The sequence below is a fragment of the Takifugu flavidus genome, chromosome 15 (genome assembly GCF_003711565.1).
Source record: "Takifugu flavidus isolate HTHZ2018 chromosome 15, ASM371156v2, whole genome shotgun sequence".
NCBI lineage: Eukaryota > Metazoa > Chordata > Actinopteri > Tetraodontiformes > Tetraodontidae > Takifugu > Takifugu flavidus.
Genome location: NC_079534.1, coordinates 2,583,027 through 2,595,139, shown reverse-complemented (window position 1 = coordinate 2,595,139; position 12,113 = coordinate 2,583,027). Strand labels below are relative to the sequence as shown.

General features: G+C 48.6%; 1 protein-coding gene across 8 annotated transcripts; it reads right to left on the bottom strand.

Annotated features, from left to right (window-relative positions):
• Positions 1 to 297: 297 nt before the first annotated feature.
• tfr1a (transferrin receptor 1a) lies at positions 298 to 9,887 on the bottom strand. Of its 8 annotated transcripts, none has more exons than XM_057056890.1 (20): positions 9,769 to 9,785; positions 6,690 to 6,739; positions 6,518 to 6,593; positions 6,060 to 6,155; positions 5,302 to 5,602; positions 5,031 to 5,214; positions 4,704 to 4,929; positions 4,495 to 4,617; positions 4,326 to 4,421; positions 4,077 to 4,216; positions 3,627 to 3,778; positions 3,433 to 3,549; positions 3,273 to 3,358; positions 3,136 to 3,199; positions 2,983 to 3,050; positions 2,846 to 2,913; positions 2,679 to 2,772; positions 2,373 to 2,594; positions 2,134 to 2,292; positions 298 to 2,049 (listed from the first exon to the last, which is right to left on the bottom strand). In XM_057056890.1, the coding sequence occupies exons 5-20, from the start codon at positions 5,489 to 5,491 to the stop codon at positions 1,807 to 1,809; spliced, it is 2,232 nt and encodes a 743-aa protein (XP_056912870.1). In that variant the 5' UTR covers positions 5,492 to 5,602; positions 6,060 to 6,155; positions 6,518 to 6,593; positions 6,690 to 6,739; positions 9,769 to 9,785; the 3' UTR covers positions 298 to 1,806. The 8 variants fall into 8 exon arrangements, with proteins under 8 accessions (XP_056912870.1, XP_056912863.1, XP_056912864.1 ...); XM_057056883.1 differs by lacking the exon at positions 9,769 to 9,785 and adding an exon at positions 6,849 to 6,956; XM_057056884.1 differs by lacking the exon at positions 9,769 to 9,785 and adding an exon at positions 6,849 to 6,956 and having other exon boundaries at positions 5,302 to 5,539.
• Positions 9,888 to 12,113: the final 2,226 nt, after the last annotated feature.

Here is a 12,113-nt window from a genome sequence, read left to right as displayed (position 1 = left end):
TTCCCAATTAAACCCGTTTTCAACATGCACGTCAAACATGTGCGAAGGTAAAATTTGAATTAAGACTGCACCATAAATATGCCGTAACGACCTCTAAAGCAGTTAAATCGGGACAATGGAGTTTACAGCTGGAAGCTCTGGCTGCTTGTTCTTTACTTTGTCTCCATCGTCTGGTCAGTTTTTTGTCTCTTTCGTCTGGTTTGACAAACTGGGTACATTTTTCAAGGCAATAGGTCACGTTGCGTGCACGTATCATCCATCAACGCGTTTCTGGGGGAATTCAACACAATTCAGCAGTTGGGACTCGATCGTTTATTGCAGCAACAAAAATCCAAAGCCGAAGCAGACACGTACAGCAAGAACAAGCACCAGTATTTATTTTTTTTAAACAATTTGCAAGCACACTCTTTGTCAGATGACTGATTTTAGAGCTTCGTGGTTTTTAGAAATTTAGCAAGGATCTTTAAAAATTACCAAGTGTCAATGCATCGGTTTTATAAACTCACGAAGGGTTAAACGATTACACGATCTACAATTCATGTTTTCCCCACTTTTCACCCACAGCAAAAGAAAAAAACAATGAAAATAAGAAACATCCAACAAATCCAAAGTACCACAAACACCTTCTGCCATGATTGTGTGATCCTCTGCGTGAACAATTCTTCCATCCTCTCTTTTCTAGAGTCATAACAGGCGTTAGCGCAGTAACTTCTGATATTAGCAACAAACGTCAGAACCAAAGAAGAACACCCTCTAAAAGTATCACGATGGACAGGAGCTAAACTGCAGCGGTGAAAGAAAAGGCACAAGAAAAACCCGCCAACACGAACACGGGAAAAAACCCCATTCGGGGGCGTTTACGGGGGGAAACGCTGGGCAGTAACGCATCATTCAAACACGAGGATTGTGGGAAACGGGACGTTTTGAGGGGGTACGTCGCCGTGGAAACGGCAGCCGAGTAGCAACAGACTGTATTTACATGCATTATGGGAAACACTGTTCCCGATAATAAAAACCCACCCCTACAGTGAAATATGGAGGGCACTGCCTCCGATAAGGACACACGCTGGTAGGCAAAAACTACCTTCTTCTCATCCACATTATGGGAGACACTGCTCCCGATAATGACGTCGTTTGAGACGCCGGCGTGTTCGGAGGCCCCCCCCCCAGCACGCTGGCGTCCTTTAGCAGATGCTGCTTTTGTCAATTCGACAGTATAACTGTCATAATTATGGAAGGCACTGCTCCCGATAATTATACATTTTCTACAAAAGGCGATAAAAAACTATTTATAGTGAACCCTGCCACTGATAAATAAATAACAATAAATAGATGTACGCTTTCGGTTTCAGTGCCACGTTTGGATTACGATAATCAATCCCAATTTTCTCTTTTTTTTTGTGCGATTTAACGTTAAACTGTGCCGTCAATCCACACAGAACAGCACCAGTGTTACTGGAAATTACTTTTTAGTCCTTCTTTAGCAGCTCATGAAGCATTTTGAGTGTTTAGCTACCTAAACTTAGATCAACCTGGCTGATTGGGCTTTTTTCCTTAATCTCTGAGCTGATAATGTGCTAAAAAAAAAATTAAAAATAACGATACATTCGACTCATTCGGAGGGTTGAGCTGATTTTGCGTAGTGTGGCAATTAAAAAACAAGCGACTCTAAAGGTGAGATGAGACGACTTGACTGAGCTACTGCTTGAAATCTTGAGGTTGTGAATCAGGCAGATCGTTGTTTTATGCCTGTATGTTGATACTCGGGACCGAAAGGAAGGAGAGATTTATAAAAAAAGAGGATCTTTAGATCTGATTATACAGAGACCAAATGTTCCCTGCTAGCGAGTTAGCGCAGCCTTGAATGGTCCAGGTGGCCAAAGCAAACTGGTTGCGGAACAGGTCGGCGTCGGCCTCGGGGTTGTTGCTCCTGAAGGAGTTGAGGTGGTTGGACAGAGCCTGGAGCGTGTGAGGCCCGGAGCCCAGCAGGATGTGGCGGAACGGGCTCTCTCTGGGAGACACGTAGGGCGACAGGAGGTCCCTCTCCACCTGCAGGGTCAGGGTTAAGGTTAGGGGAGGACGTGAGGAGCGTCGGCCAGCGCCCAACGTCGCCCGCCTGGGTCCGCATCTTACCGTCATGATACGGTCGTTGATCACGCGGCACATCTCGATGTCGTCCAGGTCGCTGTTCTTGATGTCCGCCGCCAAGTTGCGAGAGGCCCGACTGTACGAACCAGAGGCCGAAATCAGCCACTGGACCGTCAGGGCTTTGGGGAAGAGCTGAGGCTGCAGCTGCAGGCGGGAATAGACGGAAGCAAAGATGAGTCCAAACCCAAAGATCCTTCCATCAGCCTTAAAACTTGAGCACTCACCCTCTGAACCTCGTTGACCTTCTGATAGATCTGCCTCACGGAGCCGCGGATCATCCTGTCGTACTTGGCCAGGTCCACCTTCAGCAGGTGGTCGTGGACCAGCCTCAGCGCCATGTGACCGGCGAAACGGGTCACGATCTCGGCCAGCTGAGGAACCTGGTTGGACGTGGCCGTGTTCAGTTTATCCCGGGTGTCCAGCATCGTGCCGAAGTATGGGTACTCCTAAACGGGGGGGGTGGAGGATGAGGTCAGAGGTCCTGGAGGTGGAGACAGGCTGAAGACACAAAACCCAGCAGGGCGACTTACTTTACTGCCAGAAGTGAATCGAAAGGAGATGGAGGGAATCCCGCTGAAGGCCAGGAAGGGATACGCAGCGTTATCCACCTTCAGAGGCTCCAAGCTGCCAAACAAACACACACAAAAGGTAAACATGCGAAACAGGTGTGGCGAGGACACCGGGAATAGACACTCACATGTTAGTCTCCCAGTTGCCACCGGCATATTGTGAGAAGAGGGACACGGCCGGGTTTGGAGACTTCACCTGACGGGAGACGAAGGATGTTAGCTGATATTAGCGGGCACATTAGCGCGGCGCCCAGCCGCCGTTTACCTCTTTCAGAGCGCCCAGGATCAAGCTGTGCATCAAGGGACTGCCGGCGACCTTGAATCCGTTTCGACCTGGGGAGGGGACAAAATCCCCACCGTGTTCAGAACAAGAGGAACGGAGCAGAACGGTTCCAAGCAAGAACCCTGAGGGAGGTACCTGCTATGACTCCATCCAGGTTGATGTAGGTGAAGGCCTTCATGCTCAGAGACGACAGATAACCCTGAACACACGCCAACATCGTGGGTTAGAGCGGCTGCCTGACGCGGCTGCTTCTCGAACCGTGCGAGTCTCACCTCCAACCACTCCGTGGCGCCGACGCTTCCGTACTCCCCGGCACTCCAGCTAGCAAACACGATGCTCCTCCTCGGCTCGAACCCCTCTGTCATCGGGGGGAGGTGATGTTACCAGAAAACCTCCATCTGAGACGACCGTGCGACGCCGCCCCAGACTTACCTTTCATCATTTCAGAGATGGAACGTGCCAGCTCGAGAAGGACGCTGGTGCCGACAGTCGCTGTGGCAAAACCTGGGCCCCAGGCGTCCCTCTGGGCCCCGATAACCAGATATCGATCTACAACGAGAGGGGGGAACTTCATTTACGCTCTTCCTTTAGCTTGAGCTCTCCAAGTCTGGCCAGTTGTGTCTGACCTGAATCAACAATGCCTTTGATGACTCCAAACACGTTAGAGATCTTCCTCTCTTTCAGGACGTTGTTGACCTCCACTCTAATAGTGTCACTCTCGTCTCCCAGTCTGTTGATGCCTTTCCACCCCATAGGGATGCTCTGACCACCCAGTTGCCTGGAATATAAATTATAAACATGTTACTAAGCATTTCATCCAATAACATTCACAGACACAAGAAGGATTTATTAAAACTACTTCCCCCAGCAGCTACTTGTATAATGTAAAGACGGTATGTGGCCACAAGGTGGCGCCAAAGTGACTAAAAGCAACACGAGCAACGAAGGTTTTCAATATTGGTGACAAACACTTGTAATAATTGGTCAAAGTTAACGGATTACCAAAAACAAAATGAAAACTACACATCACAACACTTCCATCAAATCAATCACACCGATGAAGTAATTCACCATACTTCAAAATGTCGGCGGCCATGCGCGCCGTGATGGTCTGAGCCAGGATTTTTGGCAAGCCTGAAGACTCCACCGGTGGGAACTGGGTGTGGTTAAAGGAGGGAAATGCTGGGGTGTAGGGATCCCCTGAGCCCAAGTGGACCTGTGGGAAGGCCAGAAAGACAGAGTCACCAAGCAGGAAGATCAAGAGCAATAAAAGCCATTAAAGAATTCTTATTACACAGGTGTAGCCACCAGAGATGTTCACTCACGTGTCCGAACAGCCCCGTGCCCTCTTCAAGAGAGTAGTCTTCAGGGTCTGGGTAGATCAGCACGGCGGAGGCATTCAGCTTGGCTGCGTTGGCCACCTGCGTGGTGAAAGCAGGCACATGGTGAAGCAGGAAGTGAAGCGTGGGCTCACAGCGACGAGCCACCACGCACCTTCTCAGCGAAACTGTTCCTGCCAGCCCTGACCAGCACCACCCTGCCGCTCAAGTCGATGTTGTTGCTCCGCAGCATCATGAAGTCGCTTTCCTCACCATAATGGCCGTACAGGACGGCGCCCTGGAGCACGGAAAAATCAGAGAGGAGTCGGGCCTGAAGTCAATTCTGATGAAAACAGGAGGATGTGAGGTCAGCGGGCGTCGTACCGACACCGTCCCACAGGCGCTGTAGGACAGGAACCCACTGGGACGCTCCTCTTTCCCGTTCTTGAAAACAATCCTGTTGTAGCCAGAAACCGGGGGGTCCTGGACCTTCACGAAATGATCGTCGGTCCAGGACTTCATGCCATAATCACTGAACTTCTTCAACAATTTGTTGGCCAGAGCCTCATCACCCGGGGAACCGGCCTGGTGGCTGCTGGTGGAAAGATCTCTGAGAAAGAAGGATGACAAAAAAAAAAAAAAAAAACAGATGAGTGAATGAAGCCAAAAGAGGCTTCGGACTGTTCGGGCAGCGAGGAGGCGGATATTTACGCCAGGACGGGTTCGAAGTTGGCCGCGGAGACTTTCTGAAAGAGAAGCTTCTTCACGTCATCCCAGTTCATGACGGGAATCACGTTGTCCTGAGGAGGAGGCAGGTCTTCTAAACCGGGCACCGTGGCCGCACACGACGGAGCCGCGTCCTTCTTCCTGTGGACCAAGTAGCCGATCAAGTACCCTGAGAGCGAGAAGGAAAGGAACGCGTGCACCATCAGAGGGGGGGGTCATCAGAAGCTTCCATAACCCGCCTGGGCCCCACACCCACCGATGATGAAGATGAGGAGGACGCTGGCCGCCAGGAAGCAGAGGCTCCTCGGGGTGCGGCCCAGCTTTTGAGCGATGTAGGGTTTGCGGGCGGAGTTGTGATTGAGGTGCTCCCCAACGCCGTTTCCCCCGACCTCCTCGTCCACGTCAGAGGACAGCTTCATCTCCACCTGGCTGTTGTCTCCTTCCATGTTCTGGGTCAGGTTGAAGCGCGTGTACGAGTGCGGCTCCCCGTTGAACTGCAAACCCCACCGGCAAAAGGAGGGATTAGGAGGGGGGGGGCTGCTCTTTCTGGAGTCCAGCTATTAATGTCAATCAATCAATCTTTATTTATAATGGCACTTTTCATACCCTGGGTAGCACAAAGTGCCTCACAGAGGATAGAAACAACAAAGAGGAACAAGAGAATCAAGAAAAAGGACACACACACACAGATACACACAAATAACGCGTGAGAAGATAAAAGAAATTGAAAATAATCAGAAAATCAATCAAAAGCCTGATTAAAAAGGTGTGTCTTGAGCCTCTTTTTAAAAATCTCAACAGTCTCTGCGGCCCTGAGGTTCTCCGGCTGTTCCACAATCGGGGACCATAGTAACTGAAGGCCGCTTCCCCGTGCGTTTTAGAGCTTACATGTGGAATGGTTAAAAGTCCGGTGCCGGAGGACCTCAGGGTCCGCGAGGGTTGTTAGAATAGAAGCAGGTCGGATAAATAAGTCGGGCCGAGACCATTAAGACATTTAAAGACTAATAAAAGAACCTTAAAATCGATCCTGAAACGCACGGGTAGCCAATGCAGCGATTCTAAAACCGGTGTGATGTGCTCCCGCCCTCTGGACCTCGTCAGCACCGATTTCTTACAGATTGAGATGGTTTAAAATCCTTTAATTTTGGTACAAGTTTCTCTCTCTGACCTTCAGGACCAATAACTAAGACTTCTGTTTTGTCCTGGTTGAGCTGTAGGAAGTGTTCTGCCATCCATGACTGGATATCTAGAATACAGTTAAAAAGGGCATCGACCGGCCCTGTGTCACCAGGAGCCACGGCGATGTACAGCTGCGTATCGTCAGCATAGCTGAGGAAGCTGATGCCGTGGCTCCTGGTGACGTCCCCAAGAGGAAGCATGTAAAGATTAAAAAGGGTTGGACCCAAGATTGACCCTTGGGGAACCCCGCACTTTGTCTCATGGGCTCTCGAGGAGCATGTATCCATACTTACAAAGAAGCTTCGATCAGTAAGGTAGGAGGTGAACCAGTTAAGAACAGTACCAGAGAGGCCAACCAGGTTCTTCAGTCTATTTAATAAAATATAGTGGTCTACTGTATCAAAGGCGGCGGTCAGATCCAGCAGAACCAACACCGTGAGCTTTAATACTCGCCGGAATACTCACAATTTTGGAGATGGTTGACCGGGCCTGGTCCATTCTGGCTTCACAGGTATCTAGGAGGCGAAAGCAACCAGTTAGACAGTGCAGCTGCGGCCCTTCAAAGCTCAGCACGTCGTGTTCCCGTTACATTTCTGAGAACAACGAGCCGCTAACGCGTCCCACCTTTGGTCCAAACAACCACGGGGTTTCCTGGAAACGAGAAAAGTGGACAAAAGGCCAGTGTTCCGACCAGCTCGCCACAGACTCCACACGCATGTGAACGTCCGTTCTGAAGGGATACAGTGACGGAACAAAAGCCTTCCCGCTGGGTCCGAACCAGAGCGGAGGCCAAACAAAGCAAGTGTTCAAGAACAGCGGGACAAGACCCGATATGCAACACTTTAGATGTTTTTATACAGGTTAAGCCTCCTCGGGGGGGGGGGGGGGGGGGGGACACCAGCCCCGTGGGGGGCTGTGAAAACTGGAGCTGCTCGGTCTATTAACACATTAAATCACTGGACAAACCGAGCAGAAAACCAGGACGAGCACTTCAGGGACCACGTGTGCTTTTTCCCCCCAAAAGAGTCCAAACACAATTATTTGGCGGCCGTCGTCCCGGCTCGTCTCTGCGTCATCGCCGACCCCGAAAAACAGGCCAAGACCTTCCCAGCAGCCTTTGTCCCATCAGGGACCCAACAGGGCTAGCCTCTGAACCGGACAGAACCTCGAACCGCAGAAAACACTAGCGTGGACCGTGCGTGAGCGGAGCCCGTGGGGGCAAAAGGTCACACAGGGTCAAGAGCGTTAGGCTGATCAACGTGCAGAAAAGCTGGAGCTACCCAGCTCTCTCCGCTTTAGGCAGTTGGGTAAAAGAACTTGACCGGTACCAGCGGACCGGCTGCTCTGCTAAGCTAATTTCACCTCTTACAACATTTTGAGTTGTGTCTATAATCTTACATACCAAACATACCAGGCCTTAAGACCTTAATAAGATTAGCTGCTCTTTCAGTTGGGACACCTATGGATTTCAGCTATTCAGGAACTGGCAACACATCAATGGAGTTTGAGCGTTTGTAAGACAAATATTAAGAAAAAATTCAAGCATTTTTGACACCAGTTTGCTTCTGATGCCGTGACAACGGCGCCAAGGACTGAAACTGGTGCATCTCTAAGAGCTCCACCAAAACCTGATAAGGTCTGCTCTCCGGAAACACGGGGTCCGTCCTGGTTGCAGCAGTTGAGATAGACGGTCTGTATCTGCACCCGCGGTCTCAGAGCTGCGAGGGGGGGGCGAGAGATAGAGCCCAGCCCAGCCCCACCCTTCCAGGAACCGCTCTCGCGGAGGTTACTGTCGGATGAATGCGTCGAGTAATTGAGCCTTTGAGAACTTCAAAGTTCTTTGTTGCCTGAATAAATGTAGCCAAAGCGGCTCTGAGCTCCCGAACCAGCCCGTGTTGAGGGGGGGGGGGGGGGGGCACCAGATCCACCAGGTTCGTTTAATTCACGTTGGATTGAAGACTTCAATAAACAATTAGTCCTTCACAACGATGACACCTGAAGCAGACGTAACCACGGTAACTGAAACACACTTGGAGCTGAAGCTCAGCGTTGAGAAGCACATGAAAACGTTGCATTCCACATCCCACGTCGCAGGCTGGAACAACAAGTTGTTGCAGTTGTCACGGCGCTCCAGGATGTCAGAACGTCAAGTGATTTTTACAAGTAGCTGGAACTGTTTGACCTTACTGACAAACGTGTGCACACAGAAGGGCACGAGGGGAAATGGAAACCAAATAACTAATAAATGTAGTGAGCAAATAGGAGAGACAATATTTACTGATCTTTGAGACCGCATGTGGATCCAGGTTCTGCTCACTTAGATGCTTTAAAGAGGACAGTCTAGACCAGAAACATCAGGGAATTCTGGGAATTCGTGTTTTATGCAGAGGAAGAGAACAGAAGGGGGGGTCGGGGGTAGCGAAGGAGTCATTGTCAAGCGGCACATCATGTGAGAGTCACACTAGGGGAGAAACGTGGGAAAAAAGAAGCTGTGCAGTGAAGCAGCGAGTAAATCCCATTTGTTAGGTCTGCAAAAATATTCCCAAAACAGCAGCATAGTTTGGAATTACACGGCCTAGTTGCTGCAACACAAAGTCCATCGTTAGTCGTCGCTGTGCAATGACAATGAAGCTGCTTCTTCAACCGCGGACACCAAGAGGCCACCAGGTGGCACCCAGGTTTTAGCACCACTTTGATGTCTCTGTGACTGGTTAAACTGGTTAAAAATTACTACCTGCAAACAGTCGTAGATGAGTTATGACAACAGGATTAGCTTTAGCCTGACGGAAGGTGAGGCTAGCTCCTCCACTGAGGGAAAACAACCTTAAACACCACAAATCGCCATGTCAAGTTCATCTGTTGAAGGTGTCAGCTATGGCTAACACACCACCTGGCCTTGGAGAGCAGTCCCCCACAGCCAGGCCCAGCTCCCCTCATACCATATGGTGACTATTTTTAGAGATCTTTAACTTGCAATTACAATTCGGCACCTTCTCAAAGACAGCCTTGGAGGTTGCAGATGGATACTGCAATATAAGATAGCTTATCTAGACGGGAGGTCATTGCTGTCGGTCCAAGGTCAGTAAATACAAATGTCTACTATTACCCCCCTCACGGGGTGGGGGGAGCGAAGGGTCACCGTGGTGGCAGTATTTTGCACCAGAATGGAGCATAATCGAGCCAAAGGATACTTGCTGAACGTGACAGCAACGTCTCCTCGTCATGGCCGCCCAGTGGTACCGTCAACGTGACAGCCAACGTGGTGAACAGGGCTTCATCCCTGACAGGAACGCGTCCCGCAACGAACCGCAGATGACACTATAGTATTTCAGATTCACCTGCACAGGCTGGCGAATCCCACCTGGCTAGCTTCAATCGATGACTGAATCTGTGTTACTGGAGCCATGTGATACGGTACGTGTAAAAGAGGCTTTTGTCCGCCAATGAAGTGTTTGAACCGGTTTATAAATAAAGCTGAATTAAATATACGCCAGCTAAGCCTGCTGTTGCTAACTTGTCCGTTTGTAGTGGATAAACCTCTCACCTTTGTCTTCAGATCGACTTAATGGCAGCCGTGGATACGAGGCTCTTGCGGGTTTGGCCGGTGCGTGTTCTCCTCCCCGCCTTCAACCACGCTGCCACTTATAAATGAACTCCAGCGCGTGAGGGGGCGTGTTTTCTGCGTCATTTCCGCCAAGGGTCACGGTCTCTGAACGCTCGTGCGTCTTCAAATTTCCGTCTTGACATTTAAAATAAAATGACGGATTGATATTGATATGAAGGACAATTAGGTCTGAGTTCTGGGAATAACCGATGTTTATTTTTCTCAGGAAAAAAACAATTCCCTATAAAATAGAACAATTGTTTCTTTCTTCTGCTTTAAATCTTATTCTTAGTAGTGATAGTAGTGGTATCATCGGGAGAGGTTGTTGCACAATCTTCTTCTTTTCCCCCACAAAATTGGCAGTTTGGAGGATACTGTTTTAATTTTTTTTTTATTGATTTCTATGTTTATTCATTTATTTTTAAAGCTGGTTGATACAATTCTTTTTTTTTTTAAATTTTTGCACATGTTTACGTGAAAAATGTAACCATAAGAAACGGGATATAAGGATATTATGGCTTTTATATAATTATAGAATAGTGGCATAGCAAATATTCTGTTAAAAAAAAAGGAGCCTGTAGGTCATTTTTCCACTTTGAATTATGCTGAAATAAGCGAAACACTGTGAGAGCGACTGAGCTGTTAACATTTTAGAGACCACAGTCCTAAAAGAGTTTATTCTTCACACTGCAGCTGTGAAAATACAGACATTGTGGAACTTGAAGGAGGTGTGCAGGAAGTCTGACCACAGATTTGGTACCAGGTTGTCTTTCAAATGCTCGGCAGTAACTGGGTAAAAGCAGCTGTTTGTAGCCTCGCTGAGGTTTTTAGCTTTCATTGCTCCAAAATTGGTAATGTTGGTTATTGTGTGACCCAATGTTGTGTCCAGACCTGGTGGACCAACAACAACAGCTCTGATAGGGTCTCTGCTCTGGGCAGAAACAGCCCAGGCGCCTGTGTTGGTCAATTATTACTAAATCTTTGTAAACAGGTGCTTCTTCAATTTCTTGACTTTGCAATCTCATTTATTTACAACATACTCCTGATGTTTGGTTTAAAAGGCTAATGTTCCCTCTCTGTAATGATTCTTCTGGGTATTGTCAGTAATAACATGTTGCTGCTCAGTATAGTGTATATTTGGTGCCAAGCAGTCATTACGGGGGCTTTAGCTTAACTAGTTTTCCCATGGGATATTTCCCCCCACATTCTGCTCTGATATATAAAAGCAGGGCTTCATGGGGGACAACATTTCAGGTTTTCCTCAGTCCTGTCCTCCTTTAACGAACTGTCCTGGCACTGATTTAGAGCCCCTAAAGTTCATCCACTTTTTTCCCACCTCATTGTTGTCTTAGTTTCAGGTGGACGCTCACCAAGAATTCAGTCACCCCAGAGATGCGTTCAAGTTCGGCCTTTTTTCCTGTTAAGTAACAAGTAATAATCCACGGGTTCCAGCCGGAGCTTCCAGGTCGAACCTCTCAGACATGAAGAGCGCAGCTGATTTCCACAATTTCTTGCGCTGCCACTCAGGATACTGTAAAAATATTCCAACTGTGCAAAAACAGGGGGGTAAAAAAACAGGTTTTTAGAAACGGCGCTGGACCCGAGCTGGAAAGGTCCGGACTGGTGCCTCCCACCCTCATCCGGAGTGAGACGAGCTTCAATTAAAACAGTTAAAATCTTCAGGCACGTCGTGACTTGTTTTCTTAAATGTGTGTGAGCAGATAAAACTGACACTGAAGATTTGTGGAGCGACTAAATGTCACTACTCAGCTCCTTTTGTACACACACACACACACTCACTCTAGGCCTCCAGAAGATTAGAGCGTGTCAGCATCCACACCATAAATAAAGGTGTCCCCCCCCCCCCCCCCAACTAACACAGGATCACCCATTTCCATTTAGCCCAGCACTCCCACACGGGGGACTAAATCCGAACAGCCTCATTCAGAAATATTAGCCAAAAAGGTTTTTCTTGTTACCACAACGCAGCTGCATTCATGCCATGAGTTGTTTAATGTCATATCGAGCACAGACACACCTGCTTCGTACCTGAGAAGACGTCTGTTTGAAAACAGGTTTTGCAGGATGTAGCTGGATAAAAAAGCAATCCCTTCATTTCAGAGATGGCTCCATAATCTGATAATGACAGCTTGAGCTGAGCGGCCTTGAAACACTGGCTTCATTCGAAAGCAGCAGGATACAATAAAAAGGGAGCGGGTGTTCAAGAAAGGCGAGAATCATTTCAATTCCTCTTACCAGGTTGTAGTTTTGTAGCACTAATTCAC